We start from the raw sequence: 25,125 nt of genomic DNA on the forward strand, positions 1-25,125 counted from the left end.
TGGATAACATGCACACATGTACTCATAACACAGTTCCACCCCCCAGTCCAAGGACTTCCCTCTATACACAGACTACACAACTACCATCACCACGGTGCAATCCTTAATTTGTAAATATATAACAATATTTATTTATTTTTTTTTCCCGATTTGTATATTTGTACATTTTAAATTTTGAATACTGTTCGTATGTATATAGTGCACCTCACCCCTTTCTTTTCCTACATATCTGCACTGTGTAGGAGATGCTCTGTATCTCATTGTACATGTGTATACTGACAATAAAAGGCGTTCTATTCCATAATCTCAAATCTACCTGCAGGGCAATGATCCCTGTTCCCAGGAGCTCTTACAGAAGTCAGAGATGGCATCAAGCTCAGCTCCACCAGGATCATCTGGTTATCACCAGCAATGGGAAACAAAAGCAGGTATGTACATGTTTAACACCCAGACATCTGGCTTATTTATTGTATTGTTTTGGATGCTTGATCAGAAAATCCCTGTTGGTGCCTGTTTTTCTTTTTGCCTTTCAATATGTCACTTTGCTTTGCTGCTATGATTAAAGGGGCATTCAAAGGTTTGCGATCATGATGAGACTTGTTTAGCAGGAACAAAGCCTCGCCTCACTTATCATATCGCTGTAGTATATCCCATTTTATTTCATAAAGGAGATGGACATGCAATCCAACAAAACATCAATCAAAAAAATCTGCCTTGCTTTATTGGGATTTTTTTTTCTTATTTGTTTTTATTCATAATTTGTATAACCAAACTGGGATAACTTTTTATGTGGGGAAAAAGTGTTACTCTTTAAGGGGCTTTTTTTATTTTAATTTTTGTTTTTTTTTATACCAGTTTTCCAGTTTCCACTTATCAGTCCTACAGTATCACAGGAGGAATGCTGCAATCTGCACCCTCTCCACCTCCTGGTTTTGACATTTATCCCTTATTGTTTCCTCCTTTCTTTCCCTTTCTCCCCTAATTCCCTCTTTTCCTTTCACCTGCACATTTTTATTTTATTTCGCTATAGAGCTTGCAAACAGTGTCAGGTCTTCGTTGGCAACCAGCAGCCCTAAATTACGCTGGGAGTTCTTCGCTCCGCAAGGTAAACTCCCTCCACTCGTGGCGATCACATTTCCGCCCTTGAGTGCTGGTGCACAGGGCTTCCCTGCCGTTTCTCCAAGGGCTAGACCACAGACCCATCTCTTGTTTATTCCTTCATTTCCAACGTGTTTGTGAACGAACAGTGACGTTTTCTGTGTTTTAAATGTGTTTTGAAGTTTCTCAGTCTTAGTATTACTGGCTCATCAGTGTCTTGTTATTGTAAAAGATGTTCTCATCATGTTTACAGAAGATCTTAATGAGAAGAAGTGCCCTTTGACAATGTATTAAAAGAAGATTATACACATTTTTGACCTGCTTAACTTTTAGTTTCATGCTTGCCTCAGTGTGCTTCACATTATGGGGCTTTTCCACCAAAAGCTCTAACATCTGGTGTGTATTAGAGCTCTATTAAAGTTGTGATCAGCGTTAATCAGTACCCACTGCAGTGGGAAAGCCAGATGTTGGGTAGGGGAGAAATATATTCTCACAGAACTGTAGTTACAGCCTGTAACTAACAGAAATTTATTTAATTGTGTAAGGTTTATCTGTTGTTTTAATCATTCGAACATTTGACTGTTATTTATAAGTTGTTGTGGACTCCTTTTGCGTAGCAGTCTTTCTGCATAAACAAGTGTGAATTTCAAAAAAATTATCTCCAAAAGTTGATTCTGTTCATCTGGACGTAGAGTTTTCAGTGTTTCGTCACTCATCCTAGTGACGTCTTCAGTCTCAGCTGACTGCAGGTTTCCCCAATCTTATAAACAGTACATTTGCATAATGACTGAAACCAGCCCACTGAAGGAACAATGGGCTGTGAGGTCAGTTCCTTCATCATAATTATGCAAATTCTCATGACCATTGATCAACAACCACTGATCAATGGCCATGAGTACCATTCACAGAGAGTTGGGGAATGGCTGCAATCACAGCATTGTAAGATGCTGAAAGATGTACCCTTAGGCCCCCTCCTCGATTCAGAGATGGTCTTTCCCTTTTCACGTAAATGGCCACCTTGACTCCGCGCTCAAACCAGCGTTCCTCCCTGTCCAGGATGTGTACATCCTCATCATTGAAAGAGTGTCCACTGGCCTGTAGGTGTAAATAGACTGCAGAGTCCTGGCCAGACGAGGTCAAAAAAAATAATGTTCTTGGCCTACAGTTGTTTTCCACACACTGGTTAAACCTACAAAACCTGACCTAGTAAGAGGCAAAGTTTCAATTTATATCAAAATTTTTCTAACTAGAAAGACAAAATAAAACCTTTGAACCTTTGACATATTATTAATTTACTGACTATGATTGTTGCTTTTGGTGGACTCAGCTCTGTCTTTGTTTTCTTTCATCCCCATTTTACTCCTCAGGAAATCAGCACTTGGCGTGTTGTCTTTTTCCTCAATATCCGAGTGACTTAGTTTGATCCCCTGTATCCAAATATCTCATTTGCTTTAACCGCTTTTTCCTTTTTCTGCAGAAGAGGCCGAAAAGGATCGCCGTGGAAATGTGAGTAAATTCACAAAAACCCTTTTAACTGCTTCTCATCTGGCTTATCCCCTCCTGCAGTACCATGGGTACACCAATAGTTTAGCTTAATGTTATAAAAGTAAAATTATCCGGAAGGGAGTTAATACACAAAATACAACAGGTAAGAGTGAAAAAAGGTGTTTTAGACTTTAACAGAAACACAAAGCAAGAAAACCATTAATATGACTGCATGTGAATCTTTCAGTTTTGTTATTCAATGCTCACATACTGTCATATTTTAGGCGCCTCAGCTAATTATTATAGGACACACAAAGCTGTTTATGTAGCATGCCAGATGATGATGCTGTAGTCGATGGCTGAGACTGCTTTTATTTTATTTTCATTTAAGCTCATCTCTCTCTTTCTCTGTCTCTTCTCTCCTTAGTAGGAGTCCTTTGGCTAGCATTGGAGTAGTGCTGTTGTGGTAGACCAACTATTTCTGTCTCCTCCCTTCTCTTCTTCTACTTTTTTTTGTGGTGGATGTGTGTGCACTTTGGTGTTGATCTGTGCGTGAATGGGTTGTGGTTGGATGTGAATGTGTGCATGGATATTTGTATATGGTGATATGTGTGGGTGTGTGTGTGTGTTGGGGTCTATCAGGTGTCAGTTCCGGTGTTACCCCAGGCCAAGCGGGGAGACCGCTGGTCTTGGGACCCGGATGAGGAGCGAAAGCGTCAGGAAAGGTGGCAGCAAGAGCAGGAGCGCATGCTGCAGGTACACAGTATACCTAAAAGAGTGAAGCATGGTGCATGAGGCTGCAAAGTTAGGGGTTAGCTTTCTTATAGAGAACAACATACCTACAGTGTGCTATAATAACATATATTGTGTTTTAGCAGCACAAACCAGTTTTGTGGAAAGTTATGACAGGTTGTGGTCAGTCTCGGCCTGTGAGGGTTTAATGACATTTAATTGTGAGACCTCAGACTCATTGCTACAAATGAGGTGATTTAAAAAAATAATAATAAATTGCAGCGGGTGTGGAAAGCAGGTGTTATTATTGAATTTTGCTATTAAAGATTATTTCTAATATGATTTTCTGGAAAGCTTTTTTTTTTGTGACTGGAACTAAACATGAATCCAGACCACACTGCTGCACAGCTGCACAGTCACTGACTTGCTCCGCTTACAGTCGGATGTATTAACCACATTTCATTGCTGCTCGCAAAGCTTGCCTCCATATTTGTTTTGTATTGAACACATCCTCCTGTAAAGGCAAACTCACCCCCATCCCCCCCAAGCTGCGTCTGTGCACACTTTAACCATTAGGTGGCGATTTTGTGCAGTGGAAGAACCTCTGTTTTGGTTTTATTCCCTCACTGTCTCCATCTCAAGCCACAGACAGAGGCAAGGACTCTGTCCAAAGCTGCTGCTGTTGCTGCTGCCCAAGTCACCCTCTCTCTCCTCGATTTATAACAGGTGCATCTCAAGTCCACACACTTGTCAACATTTAATGGAGTTGCAGTGTCCATTATTTATCAAGCTCATCTACAGTGTTATCTTGAAAAAAGATGAAGCAGTGATGAAAGCCGATTTCCCTTCTTTCCAGTTGTTGCAGGATGGTTTGAGATGAGATGCGCTGAAATGGATGAATGTCTGGTGCATCAGTGTACTCATTACTTCCTTCTAGCCTCCCTGTGTCTGTGTTGTCTGTGTGGCCCAGTCTTGATCTGCTGTCCGTCTTGCTTAATTTTCCTCTTTTTGAATATCTGATCTTTAAATGGCGCCTTCTTTTTGGGGTTCTTACACAAGTCTAAAAGGTTAAAAAGGTCATCTGAGAAAATACGTTTGTGTTTTTTCTGCTTTTATTGGATATAGGCAGTTATAAACCATAAACCATACTCCAAACCAAAGAACATTTAAATGGAGTTTTGAAAATTGTGTAGGAACCCACTGTTTGAGAGCTTCTGCATGATGTGCTTTCTGCTTTTGTCTGCACTGCCTGCTTTTAGTCTCCTTTGTTTGCTTTTTATTCCTAACAAGCAGATATAAAATCTGAACACGTTTTTAGGCATAACAGTGGATAGGAAGCTAAATTTGCCTTCACGTATGTCTATACATCAAGATTCATATAGTTCATAATGAGGGTATTCTGCATGGAAATGTTGTAGCGTGTGCCTGTTATTGCAGCTCTCTGCCTTCTTGGACCAAGTTAAAACATTATCACAAGCAGAGAATTTTTAGCATTTGGTTGGCCTTTTGAAAAGTCTCTCAGTACTCTGTTGATGTCGGATATGTCTGCGCATTGCCTTTGTTTTCCAACTGCAGACAGTTTAGTCTTCCTCTCTGCTGTGCCGCATGTCATGTGTTGTGTTGCCATGGTAACAGGAGAAGTACCAGCGTGAGCAGGAGAAACTGAAGGAGGAGTGGGAGAAAGCACAGAAGGAGGTGGCAGAGGAGGAGAGGAAGTACCACGAGGAGGTGTGTGGGTGTGTTTTTTGCTTGACAGCACCTGTGATGGGTTTTTCTGCTTAACAATATCAACTGAATTACATGTAATATGTGTGTGTGAATTTGAAGTTTAAACGTAGTATTTCAGCTAACCTTCGCCCAGCTGACCACTAGATTGTGGTTTAAAATTCATCTATGTTCATATTACAACAGGAGCGTCGGATACTGGAGGAAACCGTGACGCCTCTGACGCCCCGCTCTTCCGCCCTGCCCTCCCCCAGTCGAGGTGAACTCTCCTCCATCTCAACTGATCCTCAGGACACTATCGTTCGTTCTCTGGCTGACTGGGAACGTAAACAGGAACTGCTGGAGAGGCAGTCGGTGAATAGCGCATTGATCATAATATGAGCTGTGTACTGTCACACTGTATAAATTCACCCTCATATGAACAGTGGCCAGAACACCTGCATGCGACATGTTTTTTGTTTTGTTTTGTTAATAAAGTATTTTCGTTTGCTACCTCGTTTAGCTGAGTTCAGGTAAAAAAAAAAAAGGTGCAATTTACAATTTACAATATAGTCTATACATGAATATGTTTATGATGCTCCTTGATGCATGCACAAAATTACATTATTAAATTTGGTCTTGATAGTATGTGGCTGTAAACAAGCCACAACCACATATAGAGCACTTCATTGGATTTTAATAGCATATATGATAAGTATAAGTTATTGCTAAATTCATTACTTTTTAATTGGCTCAAGTTGTTTTTGAAAGTCACTTAAGAGGACATCGAGGCTGTTCAGCTAACAGTTTGCTGTTTCTTACTTGCTGACACAGAGGGAGAGCACAGAGAGCGTGGATCTGAAACGGAGAGAAAATGACCGGACTAGTGACATCAGCACCGCTGATGACAGCATGAAAACAGCCAGAAGGTTAGTTAAGGTGTCTCCATTAAGTAAATGTTCCAATGTTTTTTCAAATAATAAATTCTTAATCCACAGTAGCACTTAATGAGGCTTAAATGTTAAAATACTGCTCTATATTTGGTCATAAATAGGAGGGCTTTCTTTGTTTTGTTTTTTGCAGATGAGTTAAAAGGTTCAGTTTTAAATTGAGAGCCACTTTTGATTTTGATACTTTAGGTAAAGGTAAATCAGCTTAGAAGAGAACTGCTCTCAGGTTAAAATGATACTAAATGATAAAATGAGATCAGTGAGACTGATCAGCCTGTTTCTGTGTGATGAAACAAATCCTGCAGGCTATGGCCACGACAGTATTTTGTTTTGTGTCTTTGTCTGAATTCTGTGTATTTTTGACAGTTGACCAATCATTTCAACACATTTCTCTCTCTCTGCTGTCATCAGCTCAATGAGTCAGAGCAGCAGTCAGGCGGAGAAATTTGGTCACAGCCTACAGAATGGCCAAAAGGTTCCTCTGGTGCTGGCCAAGTCTTCAACACCAGTCAAGAAACAACAAGAACTCCCAGCAGACGGCAGCAAACCTCCAGGAGGACGAAGGTGTGTGAGAGAGAACAAGGCTTCAGTGTAGCTTCTGCCACAGTTCCTGAATATTATTCTCTAATAGCTTCCATTTGTTTTCCTCTTCTAAATAGAGGTGGGTTAAAAGCATGCATGCACATTAATGCAGTTTCTTGTCCTGACACATATAGTCTCCCAATATGCCATGTGTTCATGTTGCAGTGTGATTCTTTAACATTATTTTATCCTCTCATGTCCATTGTCTTTAGTTTATAAAAAAATGAAATTTTCTGCTTTTTAAAAATACATATATATATATATTTTATCTATGTTATAAATGCATATTTTAAATAATCACACCAGAAACCAGCAAGTTTCTATTGTGTTGGAGTAAAAACTCCTGTTATGCTGTTTGGCCACCAGGTGGCATCTTATACCTGCATTTGCTTCATAGTCTTCCAGCACTTGAAGCAGCGTTATTGTTTGCCATGACCGAAGTGTTATGAACCTTATCAGGAGAATCATATACTATAGTAACACATAACAATACATTTTAATGGATGAAGTAATGCTGGATCTATCCAAGCATCACTGAGCAGATTTGACTGTTGTTCTGTCTTGGATTGGCTCGTGTCTGACTCTGACAGCCAATAGTGTCGCTGTAACTGCGAGTCATCGTCATGTTGCATGTTGCTGTCCATTTCCAGGAGTGGCCCTATTGATAATAACATGGGCCGCAGCTCATCAAAAACCCCTGCAGCATGCCCACCACCCTCTGACGCACTGCCTCCAGCACCCAACAGGTATTGCATCACAAAAGGCCCACATGGAGGAAAGGGAACTTGTGATTCATTTCTGCATTGTCATTTTCTGCTTTGCTGCTTGCATTTCTCCACCCAGCTCATAACATGTACCAGCAGCATTTACCCTCTAACCTGTATGGAATTTGAATAGAACCAAAGAATGGTGGAGTCAAGGAGAAGTAGCAGTTTATTCATTCATTTTATGTAGTTTTGTTTTTTATGTTTCATCGTCGTACAATGAGCACATTCACATAAACTGCTCCAAATGATCCATTATCCAGCTTTAAGAAATTATGTTTTCTTTCAGTTAACATGTTTTTAAAATGCAGTTAACAGCACGCAGAGGAGACCAAAAACATACATGTATACCATGATGTCAGCAAACAGTCTCTGCTGAACATCAGTGAAAGCACAAGACAGCACGTACATTAATCTCTGCCACAGATAACTTCCTGCAGAATCTATAGGGAATGAATAAGACTTCTGGCTTTCTGGTTTCTGTTTGCAGTTTTATTGGCAAATCGTGTTTGAGCAGGCTTAAGTTACACACAGGTGAGCAGTCCTTGTAGAGATCAAAAGAGGGGATGCATTTGCTGAAAACACATCTACTGTCTGATGATAATGTTGTTTTTTCAAATGTGTTTCCATTCAAAGACAGTGACTGATAGAAGGAACAGAGAGTCTGGATCTCTTGGCTACACCAAAACCCCTGAAATATTAGCTTTTCCCCAGGAGCTAAGTCAGCATACTAGTCAATGAATTTTCAATATTTTAAATATACAGACTGACAAGTTAGCAGGGGTCAAAAAGAGCACCACAAAACATAAGAGTGGAATATACTTCACTACCACACTTTTTTCACCCTTTGATTGAAAGAAAGATAGAATCTGGTCTTCTGATAAGGATATTTATGCTTTGAGAATTATTTTTTTCTTTCAGTCTTTTCTAATTTTCCAGAATGAAAACAACATTAAAAAATAAACTGGTTCCTTTTTTTATTGTCAAAGTAGCTTAACTGGTGGTAATTAAACAGATGAGTGTTTAATATTGGTGATTTTCCTTCTATGTGTCTTCCTACTTCTCTCTCTCTCCTATAGGTCTGTCAGTGGGAAGAAGCTGTGTTCCAGCTGTGGTCAGCCATTAGGGAAAGGGGCTGCCATGATCATAGAGACCCTCAGCCTCTATTTCCACATCCACTGCTTTAAGGTTGATGAAAGAGAGAGTGCTCATGTTTGTCATTCTCGGTTTTGTGTATTATCCAGATTAGATTAGATAAAGTGAACAGCAGTGTTAAAAGATAAGAGTGGTTAAATTATTGTTGTTTTTCTTCATTTTTTACTTCAGACAATAGTCTACAAATATTTCAGGTCAAGTCAAGTGCAAACGATTTTTAAATCATCAAACACGTGTAAGAGTATCAGTTGAATCGATGAGGCTCTACAAGGCTTTGCTTCAAAGACTGCCTGGTTACCTCTGCTCTTTGATTAAATTTATGTACAGCACTTACAATAACAGGTCACAGGACATTTTAAAATTAGCTGTGTTCCATATTCAGCCTGAACTTGGAAAAGGACAGCCTGTATAAATAAAGGATTTAATAATAATCAGTCACCCATCTGTATGTGATCTGTCTTTAAAAATGTCCACCTTTAGTAGAAATAATTGGTTTGAGGCTCAGTACCACAAAAAGTGAAGATTTGAAAGCCAAAAAGATTTAATGAAGTCTTTCATGGGATTTGTTGACACTTAGAAACATTTAGGGGAACACCAGGCTTCTCCTTTAACCTCCTAGGACCTGGCGTCCACATATGTGGACATCACATTTTGGGTTATTTAGACCAAAATACTCAATTTTGCTCTACAACAGCCTGATATCCACTTATGAGGACATTATACTGCTACTTTTCTATTGAAATGTTAAACGAATATCCTCATATGTGGCTCTCATTTTTCTTAGAAACAAAAATTAGGTAAAAGAAAAAAAAATCTGGTAATTCTTTGTTTTTACATTCATCAGACCCCAATATGTCCAAATATCAAAGAGAAATTAAAAATGCATGCTGTGGAAGAGTTCGGGTCTTAGGAGGTTGAGATACAACAGTTGGTAACAACATTTGCAATTTCCCTCTGTCTCTCTCTTCAGTGTGGCGTGTGTAAAGGACAGTTAGGCGATACAACCACAGGGACGGATGTCCGAATAAAAAACGGCCTCCTCAACTGCCACCAGTGCTACATCCGCTCCCGCTGTGAGTCCTCCTGAACCCTCTCCTATGTCTTCCTCCTCTGTCTCCCCCTACATTATATCTATGTATCCCTGGGAGAATGGAACATTCGCGAGGAATGTTTACATCTGTGGTCAGGGTGTATGGAATTTAAAAAAACACCACCATAAATAACTAAAAATAACCAGAAATAAATAACTCTTTTTACATCACCCTCACAAAACATAAAGTTTAATCTTTGTATAAAATTAGAAACAAAAAAGGAAAGGTATTCTTCTCCCTTATTGTTTGCTAATGTTGGCCATATGTCTTATTTTCAATGATGAATAAATGCAGATTTTAATAATGTGAGCAGCAGCAGTAAATACGGCTCTCATGAACCAGGTAGAAAAACAAACCAAATTTATTTTGATTTATTGTTTTCAAAGTAAACTTGACACTATTTTATGCTAAAACTTTTCAGTGTGTTTCAAAACTTAGACACTTTATTGCAGCGTAACTGTGAGGCTGATAGGACAAGTGTATTTTAATATGAAAATCCTCGCCAGCGCAGCTTAATACAGGTGCGCCAGATGCAGTGAAGCTGAAACAGGCACAAGGAGGAAATGGGGGTGTTGCACTCAGAGGAAGAGGAAGACAGTAACTTTCTGTCCCTTTCACCTTTACTGCACAACAGCAAAACTTTTTAAAACAACACAGCTCATTTTTCAGTAACCTCTCAACAGCCGTTATCATTCGGGGATCAGTAAACTGCAAAATCAAATCATGGCCTCTATCAGAAGACTCCTGAGTCTTTATCTCAAATTAAGAAGGTCTTCTTTCATTAAACCTCCATGTCCTTGAACATGAAGTCCCAGAAAAACAATTGTGGTTTATAAAAATTGTCAATTTGATTCTCTTTCCCCTCTTTTCCTTTCCTATCAAGCTGCCGGACAGCCAACCACATTGTGACGCTCGACTGACAAGCACAAGGTTCAAAGGAAGAACCCCCCCCATCCCTGTTTTAACCTGATTATCTGCAAATCACGTCCTTCGCAGCGTGTCAGAATCTTTGCATCTTCTGCAGTTCGATAACCATTCAAGATTCATCATGTGGCCCAAATGTGGGGAAAAAAAAAATCTTCATATGTGTGTCATCTGATGCATGAGTGAAATCTGGATTTGATTGGTCCTCGTGCCACCACAGACTGTGTTTCATCACGCAGCAGCGAGAAAAAAAGACTGCTCTGAGGCGGCAGCCATGTTGAAAAGAAAACACATCTGCAGATGCTTCAAACACAGGTAGACTATGTTGATGCCCTGTACTGTCTGAATGAACACACAAAAAGCAAACAAGGTGTTCAAAAATGTGAATTATTGCCAGTATATTATATCACTTTTTATCATTTAAGAGAGATTTTCTTAATTTGGAGGGATAAGCATCCAAAAACTGGAAAGAATATAGATTATGTGGTAAGGCAGCTAAGCAGACAGAGAGCCTAAACAGGTTTAATCCGAAACACATTAATAAATGTATCCTCCTTCAATTAAGTGATAAATTAAAGCAAACAGATATAGAAAGTGCAATAAAGGTGACTATTTAGACTCAAATACAATATAGAGCAAGCCACTATTTTTTATCCTTTGGCCCTCGCAGTGACCTCCAGTGTCTCTTTTTCTGTACAGAATAAAATTAGCTTCGAGTATAAAGACATAGTATGGATGTAGGTTCATCATTAGGGCAATAACAGGACTTAAAAGCTGGTTTTGTGCTTTTGGGTCACAGCAGGTTGTTCCTCTTCCAATCTATCAGCTTGGAAAGTCAAGACTTCAATGTGCCTTAGGAAAGCAATGTGATGCAGGAAAAAACACCAGCTGTATGATGGTGTTTTATTTCTCCTTTATTTTCTGTTGTTTTATTTTATTTTTTTGGAGGGATCTGGCCAAATTTTAAACTGCAGACAAGAAGGCTGCAGCTCTCCCTCACATCACGCTTTATTTTAGTTGATAAGTACTGTTTATTTTCACTCAAATTTGATTTCATAATTCCCCCACCTCCCTTCCTCTGTGGTTTGCAGTGCTATAAAAAATGCAAAGACTGGAATAAAATGAAATAAAGCGTGTGATGTCTACTTGGTAAAAGACAGATTATGTATACTGCAGGGGAAAATTTCATTTAATTTGGATGTTTTATTCTAGAGTGATTTAGACTTCTCTATGCTTTTAATTGAGGTAATTTTGATAATGGCTCAATGATAGAATTCATTTATACCTTGAAAATTAAAAAAAAAATCACTAATACACGTTATTACTAGGTAAAGAGCAAAAATACTATAAACATATACCAGCAGCAGCTGCACCTGTGCAATATTTGGTTGGATGAAAACTAAAGATTTGTGGCGCTGGCTGCACATTTTCAGTCACTTGCTTCTTTTTTAAGGTGTATGAGAAGAGCTCTTCCTGTTATGTGTTGTGGATGTAATGAAAAAAAGTGCACGTTTAAGCCTAAAACCAAATGATTTGCTGTATGAAAGCAAACTAGCAAACAGCCTCCTTTTTCTCCTCCTGAACTGTGTCCTATAGCCAAGCTTCCCCTCCGGGGTCATCTCTTTGATCTACAGTATTTTTAAACTTCTGTTATGATTGTGTATTTTTTTTTCAATTTAGTTAACGAATAATTGTCAAGCCCAGTCTCTTATAGCGGGATCTTTGAGACGGAGCTCTATATTCAGACGGTCTTCTTATCGCAGGATAGTTGGGGAATGAAACCTTTTACGTCTGTTCTGTATTTATTGTAATATTCACCTGAGCACTATGCGAAATATAGATTAATTTGATGTTTAAATGCATTTGCATTTATAGCATACTGTATGTTTATAAATAAAATGTTATACATTAACGCCCTGCTTCTGTCTGGTCATTTTGCAATAAAAATACAGAAGAAAAGTAAATAAATGCTTTAAAATGTATATTTAGTAAGATGCCAGTTTGTTAAAAGTGTCACAAAGCGAAACTCTTCAGGTTTGGAATCATGAATAAACTGACAAATATTATGCTCAGTCATTTCACCTGTAATCACAGCGTATTCTTTTTTTGTCCTTTTTATGTGTCATGTTACTCCAAGAATAAAAAGGCTGACCGTTTCGAGTGTTATTTAAAGATTTACATAGAAATTGTTTAAAATGTGGCTTCCTATTGATAAACTATCAAATAATATAATATAATATCTCATTCTAACCCAGTGAGAGTAGAAACCTTTTTTTCCATGTGCGTTTTTATGACAGCACCATAAATTTCTAATGATAAAACACAGAACAACCATCTGTAGCCTAATGATGTTTTCAGCTGATACTAAAATAATACTCAAGTTGGGTCAGAATAAAGCGAGAATAACGACTCCGAACATTTATTTGGCCTTAAATTCAAAGAGGTGCCTATTAAGGTCCTGAGTTTTTGATTAGAGTGCCTTTTTAAAATGTGACTTCATAAAATTAAAACATTTACCTCGATGGAGTCTCTGGCTTATACATGAAACGAATTCTGTGTTCAACAAACGGATTTCCGTATTATTTTTGATCTCACCTAAAATCTGGTAGCGATTATTCCCAAATTGTGCCTTGAGTCAGAAAACTGGATTCCACGGATGTTTTTTAATAAAAGAAAAAGTGTCACCAGTTTGTTTAACTCCTTATTTACCATCTTAAAAATAAACCTGATTGAGTTTCATTTCTTGAAAATAATTAATTTGTGTCTTTTAGTGTAGTGTAATTTCAAGTTCGTATACAATATTTCCCCCGAATTTAAACATTACCTTTAAATAAGAGTTTGACTGTTTTTTGTTTGTTTGTTTTTAAAGAAACATCCTGGTTTCATAAATTAAACTAAAGGCCGGATTACCTTCTCCCATTCTTTTTCTTTTTCCCAAAAGTCAATCGGAAAGAACGAATTCTGAAACGTCGCGGTGCTGTCCGTGGTGCTGAAATCTTCGCCCTTTTCAAACCACCGTGACAAAATATGGTTTTTCAAAATTGTTCAAGAATCGTATACTACAAAAAGAATAATAACCGATCATTTCCACGATTTCTTTCCCAAAGAAAAACATGACAAAAACAATATGGACTATTATTTTTTTTTATCATCAACAATCATTTCAATGGTACACCTGGAAAACTATGTGCACATGTAGAAATATTTCCTTCTTAAATATAAGCATTCATTACCTACATATAAATAACTTTCAGATCCTGGACAAAACATGTTACATAATGCTCACAAAATGGGAGGGAAATCATTGTAAAATCAGACAAAAAGACAACATGCAAATTATATAGAAATAAATACAATGTTTGCATCCATTCCCCTTTTTTACCCAAAATAAATTCTTCCGAGGGAATTTTGTAAAACATCAAAAAGACTTGTATGATCGATCTACGAGGGAGTATGGCCTATGGTTCAACTATAGGAGACAATAATACGTATTAACACTATACAATTTTGAGCCACAAAAACATTGCCGTAGAAAGACACACAAAACATACAGATTTCCTGTCAGAGGTGAACATTGCAGTAAGTTTGTGCCTTTTTTCTTGAGGAAATAATTGTGTTTATATCGATAATTTAAAGAAACTAAACTCTCAGCAGCCTTAGAAACCAAAACACAGCTGTAAGAGGCCATTTCCACACAGCAGGTTGTGTCTGCAGAGAACAAAACAGCAAAATGCGTCAGCGTCTTGTTGGATATTGGTTGTTTCATACCATATGTTTGTGGAAAGCATCCTCAGTCGTGGAGATTCAACGTCTCTGAACGAAACAAAGCATCTGATGAACACTGACATTTAATGTGACTAAACGAGGCTCCTTTGCTCACTGATGGCACTACGCCTTTCCAGCGCGGCGACGTTTGTTTATGCTCTAAATCTGAACAAAATATATTCATCTTAACAAGTCAATTGATCCGATTTTAAGTATTTATTTCAAGCTTAATGTGTTTTTAATTAATGCATGAATAATGGATGTTTAGATAACACTGGTGCACGTAGAAAAAGACCTTTTTCTGTCTTATTTCTCAGTGTATTTCGTCCCGAGACATGCTTGAAAAGATTTTACACAACTTGCACTTGTTTGTAGAAAATAACTTTTTTTTTTAATTATAAGACGGTCTGACTTGTCAAGATGGATATGTTTGCCGCAAACTGCCAACTGGCCACAAGAAACGACGCAAGGCGTAAAATTAAAAGATAACAGTAGTAATCTTTTTTTTCCTAACTGCTTTTTGTTGTCCTTAAGTCAGTCTTGGGCGATTGCTTTTCAGTCTCCAGAGAAGGAGGAAACGTATCTCTCTTCCCCTGCTCTGCTTCTCTTTCCCCGATGTGAAGCTTCATTAGAACATGCTGGTCTTTACTAACGTAGCTTTGGCTCCGTTCTGTCTTTGCAAAGACGACAGTACGCTGGCGAAGGGCCCGCCCAATGAGTCCGGGATAGAGGTGATGGTCCCCGGTGCGGTGGCCCAGCCTTGGCTTGGTGCTGTCACTCCCATGCCGGTGGACACGGAGGTCTTCACTTGGTCCGCTTGTCCGTTCCCGGTGGTGTTGACTTGGCCTGCAGTAGGGCTCGGCCCGCCGCAGTTGGAGGTGGGCACGGGGTTCGGGCCCGGTCCTCCTGTGCTGTCAGGGTCGGTGGTTTTGGTCTCTTTGCTGTCTTCATCTCTCGAATCGGACTTTTTTCCAGAACTGGACTTGGCAGCAGCTGCAGCCGCTGCTGCAGCCCGCTCCTGCTTGCGGAATTTGGCACGTCGGTTTTGGAACCATACCTGTTTAGTTGTGAAAAGGTGGAAGTAGAAACGTTAAACGACCGTAACTTAAATTTCTAGAAGACTGACAAAACAAAGGGCGACAGAAAAGTTGAGTTCTCTAAATAATTTTAGACTTATAAAGACGTTTTAATATCTGAAAGCCTCTAAAGAAAGGCGTTGTCTATTTTGCCAATGTGTACACAGCAGTAGTACTCAGCACTTCACATTGTGAAAGCAGTTCAACTTTTGCTTAAAATCTAGTGATAATGATTGATTTGACCCAGTATTTTGAAATAGTTCTCATTTGTATCCACCAGTGCGTAACTGTGCGTAAAGGGAGCCGGTGGTTATGTACCTGCACTCTGGCTTCTGTCAGATCGATTTTGAGTGCCAGCTCCTCTCTAGTGTAGATGTCCGGGTAGTGTGTTTCAGCAAAAACCCGCTCCAGCTCCTTCAGCTGTGCGCTGGTGAAAGTGGTCCGGATGCGCCTCTGCTTTCTCTTCTCGTTCAGTCCCCCGTGATCCGTGAAGAGTTTGTATGGAACTGTAAATGAAATGTCATGGTTACACGTGCAGTGGTCTTATCGGTGCAGTAATAGGGAGATATGAGGGTGTGTAAATGTGATGTTGTCAAATGGAAGTAAATTCAAATTCAATATTTTGTTTAAAATCCGGTTAAGGACGCTGGGCTAAAGCTTCCAATTGTATTATGCCTTTGATTACCTTTGAATTAGTTCAGAACTGATAACGTTGCAGACCTGTGATGGGGTTAATTGTAATGTTAAACTAATTGTTCTCCTCAGATTGAGGCTCAAGTTTGAAAACTTGTCATAATGTTCCCATCCGCCCCGCTTGTTGCTACTGTAACTCCAATTCGGTGTCAATAATGAGCTTTAGTCTTTGGTTATCTAATTATTTTCGAAGCTTTATGTCTCATCGCAAAGTAAATAAATTATGCCTATCATTTTGGCAGCTTAAGATAATTCTGTTGGCGGTTTTGGGTGTGACTGGGATAGTATAACCCCGTAACCGAATTACCGCTTGCCTGCAATCGCTTCTAACGTGATAAATTCTTTCATTTGTGTAAGCAAATTTCGTTTGGTAAATACTAAACACATTTCCATTTTCAAATGCAATCAAGGCGTCCTATAATACACCGGGTTGAGGCTCTGGAGCCGCTGCTTACCTGCGGCGTACGGGCTGCTCTGGTGGTCCCGCAGGGTCCCCAGACTGCAGGACCCCGGCGTGAGAGACGGACAGCCGGAGGTGGCCCCAAAAGTGGTCCTGATGGGATTGTACTGAAACCCACTGGCTTGACTGCACGAACTGAAGTCCGCATAGGCCGATGCCAAGCTCGAAGTGTCCATCCCGGCCATACATGACTCGTAGGCAGAGGAATTTAGGTAAGAATACTCCATTTTATACATTTGAGAAGGCTCGGTAGAGTTAGAAAGCTGCACTTCCCTGGAAAAAATGTCAAACAAAAGCACCCAAAAAATGGGTTTGAAAGAAAAAAAATAATAAAAACAAAAATGAGGAGGACGCGCGGTCTGAGTTTGGGGGGAAAGATTACTTGTTTGGTTTGAACTGGTTGGAAAAAAAGGCTGGACGGTGGGTAGATGTTCACTGCTCAGCGCCTGCTCCAAAACTGGCCTCCTTTATAGGAACCTAGCCCTGTTTTATGAAAAGCCCCCTAAGAGCCGCCTAGCCCGAGGTCTCTAGAGCATATAGTCCTCATAATAAACTTGGCTCTTTCCGCTTGGACAATAGCAAAGCGTTTGGTCTTATTGCTAGCGCTTTTTTACATGACAATAACTCATCAGTCTATTGGGCTGGCACTGGGGGCCCGGGCTGTCCAACCTCCCTATCATTGATCCCCTGCATCTCTAATTAGAATTTAATACCTCGCCATTACGCACCCCTCCACCACCACCGCCGCCGCCGCCCACCCCTCTACCCATCCACCCCACTCCTCTCCAACCACCATCTTGCCCTTTAATTCAATCACACCACTTGGAAATAATGAAAGTTGGGTGACGATTCTCCCTGATCCAATTTTCTCCAAGCTTTTAAGCCTTTTAAGCGACCGTATACCTTGGGCAGGATTTCACATAGTATTCCCCCTCTACCTCTTCTTTCTGCCCGTCTGCTCCGACTGTTTTCACTGATCCTTACTCTGGTCTTCTGCAGTGAAGCCAAACGTGTCGGCTTTTATCTCTTATAACCGTCTATATTTTTATTGGGGCTAAACAATTTGTTTCAAAAGCACCTGGTTTAATTTTTTTAATTACCTGTTTGTATCAGCTTTAGAGAAAAAGAAACGAGATATGCATTCACGTATATGATTTTATATCAGTGGATGATTTTTAAACTGAATGTGTGCTACCTGCACGCAGTATCGCCTGTCTGGATTGCTTCGGGTTTTATTTAACACGAAACTCTTAGACACAGCTCGAATTTAAATCCGGACAGTATCATTTGTGGTTCACGACTTTGTTGCTGTTATTAAGGGGGGAGGTAGAAAGAAAGGTAGAAATTGTCTCCATGGGTTCAAAGCCCAACGTGTTGGAATTTATGCGCGGTAATAAACGTATTTTCCGGCTTCGATTTCATACTAAATTTTGCCTTTTCTGCCAACATTTTTCCAAATCTTTTCCTGCTCAGCTGCAGTATAATCTCCCCGAAACTTCCGGGTGTATTTTTATGATTCAAATGAGTTTGTAATTGTCTTTATTACTTTCATTATTCCGTTTATTTGGCAAATAACATCTTTCTAATGAAAGTAACGAACTGGCGAGGCAGTCATCGGACCTCTTAGGCTCACAATATTGGCTGAGTGGTTAATTTGGTTTGTGTAATAAGGTGAACCATTTTGTATGGCGCTTACACTCTCGATGTGTTTCTTCTTCCTCTTTTTTTCCACTGGACCGAGTTCAAGTCCTCTGTTGAAGCAGCGAGTTTTCCCTTTCAAATGATCGAAACACAAAAAGAAGAAAAAGCAATTACGGTGCATTTATTAAATTTAGCACATAAGTGTTTGATTATTGAATTTATTATTCTGTTCATGCTTGGGTGATTGATATGAGTAGTGGCCCTACATCGAAGTGTTACAATAATATTCCTATAATAATCTGAGGATAAAATGATCAATAGAGTATGTTAGTATTTTCTATTATTATTATTATTATTATTATTATCTTGAGGCTATCAGCTTGGACATTACAAAATTTTGTCTTAAAACCTATAAAACGTCATCATAAGATTTTTATGGATCTTTGTTTCTTGTAACTGTAGTACCTCGGAGATATTTGATTTTGTCATAATATTGAGTTTTATATATAATAATTTTTATAGGCTGATATAAAAACAATGTAGACGTTTACTGGAAAAATGCTAGCAGGTCAATATCTGAAGACACTCATAAAGATTTCATATTCTAAATAGCTGCACTAAATAAAATAAGATATATTACCTATAGCTATATATTCTTATAGACTGTGCACCATTTATACCTCCATGACATAAAATATACGATTTTATTTTTTTAATTGTTGCCTTTTGGTAAAAATATTGACTTGCTTTGTTATTTAAACTGAAACAGAGGAGAATATGAGGCTGAATGTGGCACCGAACACAACAAGGTGCAGCTCCCGCTAAATAAAAAAAATAAATAAATAGAAAACCTGCTTGCATTCTGCCATCAATTATTTTTCTCCACAATTGCTGACGTGTTGCAGTGTGTTTCTCCCTTTTCTTCCGTGTGTACATTGTCTTCCCAGGGATCAATGAGAACAGAAAAAAGTTAATTCTTTCTTGACACAACCCGGTCCCTATTATGTAAATGTTTTCTTTTTTTATTTTCTCTTTCTACACACGAGCTGGGACCCAAAAGTTGTACCAAATGGTTAATTTGATTATTGAAACCAAAGAGCCAAATGGTTCACCGTCCTCCCTCCACGCGTCTGGCAGCGAGAAAAGAAACCATCTCTGGGAATTAATCTAATAACGCTCAAAGAAACGAGAAGTCTTTTCTGATATTTCGCCGAGGCAAATACAATTATAGCTTTTAGCCATCGGTTTCTTTCACTGAAGCTGCTCTTTATTCTTGTGGTCTATAGTCCCTCCGCCATAGACCAGCTATTGAAACGCCTCCTTTTTTATAGTTTCAACATCTTTTAATTCTTTCAGCTGGTTCGGCTGGCACCCAAAGCCGCAGTTTGATTTTGTTTTGATGTGAGAATATAAAATTTGAAAGGGGAAAATCTGCAATGTGAGCTGACTTCAATGACTTTTTAAAAGATTTTGCAAGATGCAAAACGTGCAATCAGCTTTTATGTGGATGCACAGGGTCTGTTGGTTTCAGGTTGAAACACTCTCCATACAAAGCATCTTTTCCAAACACAGTGAGTGAGGAAGAAACAGTGATTTACACTAACATAATTGTCCTTTAATTCGTAATTACGGTGCAAATAAAGGGCCTCAACCATATGTATTCACTTAAATAAATCAGGAAAAGGCAATGTGTGCAAGACCTTAAATTCCCTTGGCAAGTGCCGGACAATAGAAGGGATATGGGAGGAACTCCTCTCCATTTAGTGCACACTATCGTTGCTCAGCAATATAGGAATGCGGGTCGACAGGAGGGACAAAAAGAGGAACAAAATGCCATTGTCTCTGGATGGATTGGATGGATCCACTCCCCTGAAAAGGCAAAGTAACAGAGGAGGATAAAGAGAGAGAGAGAGAGAGAAAGATGGGAGGGTCCCGCTGTCACATTTCACCTACAATGTCTCACTCCTCCGCCCGAGGAAATCCTACGCTTATCAAAACGGTTATTAATAAGGCCGCGTGTTGCAGGGGAGGGGTTCTGGAGCAGATAAAAAATTCATTTTGGGGACGATCTCTCATGGCAATTTAGTCTGATGTCTCAATTTGACGGGATGGATAGAAGGTCTCCCTCTAGTTGCAAAATGCGTGAAAAATATCTGAGAAAAACGATTACAAGATGAGAAAGGAGGCTTTGCTACATCTTTACACTAATAATTCGGGTTGTTATTATTAATGGGCGGCAATTATAATATTCTGTAATAAATCACATTCGTGTTGGATATTTTGTCTAGGTGTACTTCCTTTTCACCATGTAAAACTGAACATCGCAAAATATGTTAACTCAAAAGGATGGGTTGGGGTGTGTGTGTGTGGGGGGGGATCAAACATCAGACTTTAAGGTGTTCCAGGCTGGTGCGTAAAAGGCGCATCGCGTTTCCAAGCGCACAGATGGAAAGTGACATCTGGGAAAGAGGCAAAATTCAATTAGAAGCTGGTGTCTTTCTCCATGTCTGCAGAAAAAAAAACGTTCAGCCAGCACAAAAGACGCCAGGGATACAGCCTGCTGCGGGCAGGCTCAGTCCCGTGTTGTTGTTTGTGTATTTTGTATTTTTATGGAGAAAATATTATGTGCCTTTACAGCTTGTTAAAAGCTATGAAACAAAATCACCAGAGGTCACGGTGATCGTCAGATACAGTAAAGGAGAGGAAGGGAGTGAAAAAAATCAACTTAGCGCCATTTCATCTCGCCTTTATGGGTTTACAATGATCACGTAATAAATTGTGAATGTAACTGTTTTGATTTCGTGGACTACAGGTTGTGTTGTGTGTAATTTTTCCCTCTTATCTTACGTTAACTGTCTTCCAGATGCTGCAGCCAGCTCCAGCAGAGCACAGCTCGTCTCCTCTGGCCTCTCTGGCCCCTCTGAGCCTTTATCTGCTCTTCCCAAGTGACCAAGAGACCAGCCAGTGGATTAACATAAAAATCTTATTCCAGTGGATAAGATTAGGAAACATATTACCCTCAAACGTGGCCTTGGCACGGGCGAGAGCCAGGCAAGGAATCAATTACTAAATTACTCCAACCTCTAAGTCGACATTAACGCAGAGAAATGCCATCGACCGGTCCTGAAATAAGATTTCGCAAAGATGTGATCATTAAATCTCTTGCCAGTGTTCAAGAATTTGATTCATAAAATCGTCTGAAATGAGATGGAATTAAATTCTTATCGGAGCTCTTGTCATCGTTTCATCCCGCGCTGTTTAACGTTGGTCAATGGCCTTCATGAGATTTTCCCTGTAAATAAACTTGGTAATTGAATCCGCCTCTCCACGACACATTGTTTGGTTGTTATTAATTTATTGCAGCCATGCAGGCGGACGGATGGGGTATGCAGGCCGGAGTCAAGCTTAGAGTCAGAGTCAGGTCCCAGATAAATGTTTTAAGTCACACAAGCCGAACCAACGTAGTGATTTAGACTCAGTTAAACTGCAACAAGCTTTTTTGGGGAGGGGGGCAATCTGAAAAATCATCTGTCATTTTTTTTCTTGCCTCCTCCCTCCCCCCTCACCCCCACCCCCCAGTGGGGTCAAAGCATATTTTATTTAGCATAGTCTACTGGCATTAACCCCCTTCCAACCCCCGCATTAGCAATTGACAATTATTAGCCTGAGCCTCATAAATCAGCTGCGTGACCCGTTATTATTGTTGAATTGAATAGCTGTTGGGGAAGTGAGGGTCAGTGTCATTAACTTGCCTCCCCTCTCACCCTCCGCACCCACCCCTCCTCTATCCTACACCACCCTCGGGCCCCCTGAAGGCATTTGGCTCTCTATACAAGGACCTGCTGGCTAATAATGCCGTGTGGTCGGCCTAAAAGCTTAATCACACATGCATTAAGCAGCAGACAGGGGCCTTTTGTGCGCACGTAGGTTTACTGGAATTAAGCGATTAATGGTCATCTGAGCGGCAGGCGACAAGGCGGCGCATCGAGGATGATGGAGCGGTTTTTAATGTCAAAAAAGGGAAGAGAGAAGGAGCGGAGGCGGCAGGGTGAAAGGAAGGAAAGAGGGAGGGAGGGCTGGGCAGCAATTACAGTAGGCCGTGTCTCCCAATCCATCATAAAACGTCAAGGTCATTGTGAGTTATATTGATTATTAGACTATACAACGCTTTGTAATGTTTATTACACACCCCTGCTTCGACATTACAATATGCAAAAATGCCGCATGTAAACACCTGCTATCAATTTCTAAAGCTGCTCATTTGTTTAGCCTCGTGCCCCGTTCTCAATTTCATATTCTTTTGATGCGCTGAGACTAAACACGTGGCCCCAGTTGTACATTAGACTCTTTATTTTGCCCCCAGACTCCATCTGCATAAACCACCAGGCAGCTCATATGAATTATTATTTCCATATAGTCAAAAGAGTCCCAACAAGAGACAATAACCCTGCATGCACAAAAACAGGTCTTCTCAAATCTATTGTTTCTTGTACATCTGAGGTCACAAATGGTAATGAACTTATGAATATCACAAGCTGTCAGGGTGCTATATTGTTTCTGCTGTAACAAAACTTCAAACAGTGTCTCTCACAAACATTTTGTAAGACAGATTAAATAACCATTTATTTAAGCTTATGTACAGCCATCACCTGATCATACAGATGATTTGAGGTAGGTTTAGTGTGCAGGTGTGTTTGACTGAACTCTCAACAGCTTCAGTCTACCCTTATTAACAACTAATGAACACCATACTTATAAACCCCCACAGTCATGTAGGTTAAATTAATATGGCTACTTTACAATTCATTCATACACAAACAGTGTTTGAAGTTTATTACTGCAAAGTAAAACAGTCTAAATCTACCATGGCTGGTGTTTTTAAGCAAGTTTCTCTCCACTTTTTCCACTGAGATTAGGTACTATATAGTTTTAATTTTACACAGTCCTTTTTTCTTTTGCAGTTTTAAAACAAAAGCTTTGAAATAACAATAAAACAAATAGATCTAAACTTATATGCAAAGAAAGCTAAACATAACAGCAGAAATATTGAAGAAGCTATGCTCAATGGTTTGTTTCCACATTATGTTTTAATAATTTCTCAGTTGAAGAAGTTTACCACACGGGGTGGATATTACAGTAGCTCCCATTAGTATCACCCATAATAAAGATGGTATCACGATATAGCAGTTTTATAATTCTCAATACATGAAAATCTATTATGATAAATAAGGAGTAGGATCATATCACTTTAGTTAATTAGCGCTCTAATTTATTTTCCATTGTCATCCCCACCATCACTCATTTTCCTCCTGTGAGCTACTTCTTCACTAGAAGTTACTTAACTTCAGTTCACTTTAGATTTAGATTAGATAACCACACTATCTATTTTCCACTAAAGCAGTTCCAGTGCCCAATCTAAAACTTGTTCCATGCTTTTCCATTGACATGCAGTGGCGAAAAGCCTGCACTGGCATGGCTAGCACAAAATTGCCAGGCCCAAATTTGAAGTCACTGTTTTCAGTGGCTTTAGAAGGTGAAACAACAAGAAACTCACCAATGGAGATGCATTCTGCAGATTCAGCATCTGCACCACATAATGTACCGATTGTGCTTCATAATGCTAGGTAGTAGAACAGTACAGTACAGTCGTGACTGATAAGTTAAACTGCCTTTGTTTAGAGCTTTTGGCTACAGCTTATTGATAAGATATTGAAAGAAGTGAATAAAATCTATTTTAATTAACCATGCCACCATTTTTAATGATTTGCTTGTTTGTTTTTTGTTGATTTGACATGTTTCAGTCTAGCACTTACTACTCCAACTGCTGTTTGTGCATTACTTTGAATATTTTAATGGTATTGAGTCCCACATCCAATTTGTGAAGCTCTATTTGGCAGCGTTTCCTCATAAAAAAAAGTTGTTAGTGAATTAATTGTTGAATACCAGATGGATGCTAAATTAAACAAACCTTGGTTTCTTCCCAAACAAAATGTATAGCTGTGTTTTTTGTACGTGTATCTTGGTAAGTGCATAGTATTTGATATTTTATAATCAGTTAATAAGTAATGATTAGCGCATTCATTTGCATGCTAGAAAATCATTTTATAAGATAACTGTGACGAGTTTTTCATGCGTAAATCCAGAGTTCATGTTGAATCACATCCATCTTTGAACAGCAAGATCCTGATACCATCATCTCTCTTCTCTCCAGCAGCAACCTCAAATTTACTAAACTGTACAAGAGGAAGTCAACTTCCTCGAAATTCATGCACACTTTGTCACCACTGCTCATCTTCAATGAAGCCATCCGTATTGATGGGAGAGGGTGATTTATATTGCCATGACTACCATCCAATGGCAGCACTTGTTGATCAATCAAAGCTAATTTGATTGGATGGAATCCTTAAAGAACAGCCAGATGGGAGCCATCAGAGTCAGTCTGTCCACTGCAGACTCTGATTCACTTCCTGTTCCCAGAAGGCCACTGTCTGGGCTCTGAAGGATGATGCTGCACTACAGAGCTGGAAGACAAAGATTCGGCATTCTGGCTGAAATCAATAGATGCGGATGGCAAATTGGTCGGTAAACAGAAAGGGTGCTTTGATTTATAATGTTTTCTAATGTTTTCACAGAGGCTCTTGTTAGTGGGCTTCATCATTAGAGCCCATATCAAGTCACTAGAAGATACAGGCATAATTTTTTATGTATTTTTCATAATATGAACAAATCAAAAGAACACAACAATGATTTGATCATTATGATATGTTCTCTGTAGCCAAAATCTTGTTCATTTGTTTTGTCAAATTAAAAATATTGCAAAGCCACCCTGTTGCTTCATTAGGATGGATAGATACGGTGTTTAGAGTCCTTCCAACATTCCCACTTCTGGAAATAGTAAAGCACAAAATGTGTATTGATCAGCATTTGAAAATAGTCCATAGCAAATGCACTATTTACTTCAGCTTGACTAATAATGATGCCTGATCATTTTAAGAAATGCTTCAG

The 25,125-nt window shown here is 39.3% G+C and overlaps 2 protein-coding genes across 9 annotated transcripts in view; one reads left to right on the plus strand and one right to left on the minus strand.

Annotated features, from left to right (window-relative positions):
- The window catches only part of LOC134641219 (LIM and calponin homology domains-containing protein 1-like), an 82,605-nt gene extending 70,208 nt beyond the window's left edge, over positions 1-12,397 (plus strand). For 5 of the 8 annotated variants that reach the window (XM_063493517.1, XM_063493525.1, XM_063493562.1 and 2 more), the window contains 12 exons: positions 323-428; positions 1,031-1,105; positions 2,576-2,604; positions 3,226-3,339; positions 4,951-5,043; positions 5,227-5,394; positions 5,854-5,948; positions 6,381-6,533; positions 7,202-7,297; positions 8,395-8,503; positions 9,441-9,543; positions 10,445-12,397. In XM_063493517.1, the coding sequence (XP_063349587.1) occupies positions 323-428; positions 1,031-1,105; positions 2,576-2,604; positions 3,226-3,339; positions 4,951-5,043; positions 5,227-5,394; positions 5,854-5,948; positions 6,381-6,533; positions 7,202-7,297; positions 8,395-8,503; positions 9,441-9,543; positions 10,445-10,470 (1,167 nt within the window). In that variant the 3' untranslated portion in view covers positions 10,471-12,397. The remainder of the gene's footprint in view (positions 1-322; positions 429-1,030; positions 1,106-2,575; positions 2,605-3,225; positions 3,340-4,950; positions 5,044-5,226; positions 5,395-5,853; positions 5,949-6,380; positions 6,534-7,201; positions 7,298-8,394; positions 8,504-9,440; positions 9,544-10,444) is intronic. The other 3 variants (XM_063493543.1, XM_063493534.1, XM_063493552.1) reach the window with 3 other exon arrangements.
- A 2,481-nt stretch (positions 12,398-14,878) lies between these two features.
- phox2bb (paired like homeobox 2Bb) lies at positions 14,879-16,715 on the minus strand. The gene is made up of 3 exons (XM_063485254.1): positions 16,475-16,715; positions 15,645-15,832; positions 14,879-15,307 (listed from the first exon to the last, which is right to left on the minus strand). Exons 1-3 carry the CDS (start codon positions 16,713-16,715, stop codon positions 14,879-14,881), a joined length of 858 nt encoding a protein of 285 aa, XP_063341324.1.
- Positions 16,716-25,125: the final 8,410 nt, after the last annotated feature.

The sequence above is a fragment of the Pelmatolapia mariae genome, linkage group LG2 (genome assembly GCF_036321145.2).
Source record: "Pelmatolapia mariae isolate MD_Pm_ZW linkage group LG2, Pm_UMD_F_2, whole genome shotgun sequence".
NCBI classification, from domain to species: Eukaryota; Metazoa; Chordata; class Actinopteri; order Cichliformes; family Cichlidae; genus Pelmatolapia; species Pelmatolapia mariae.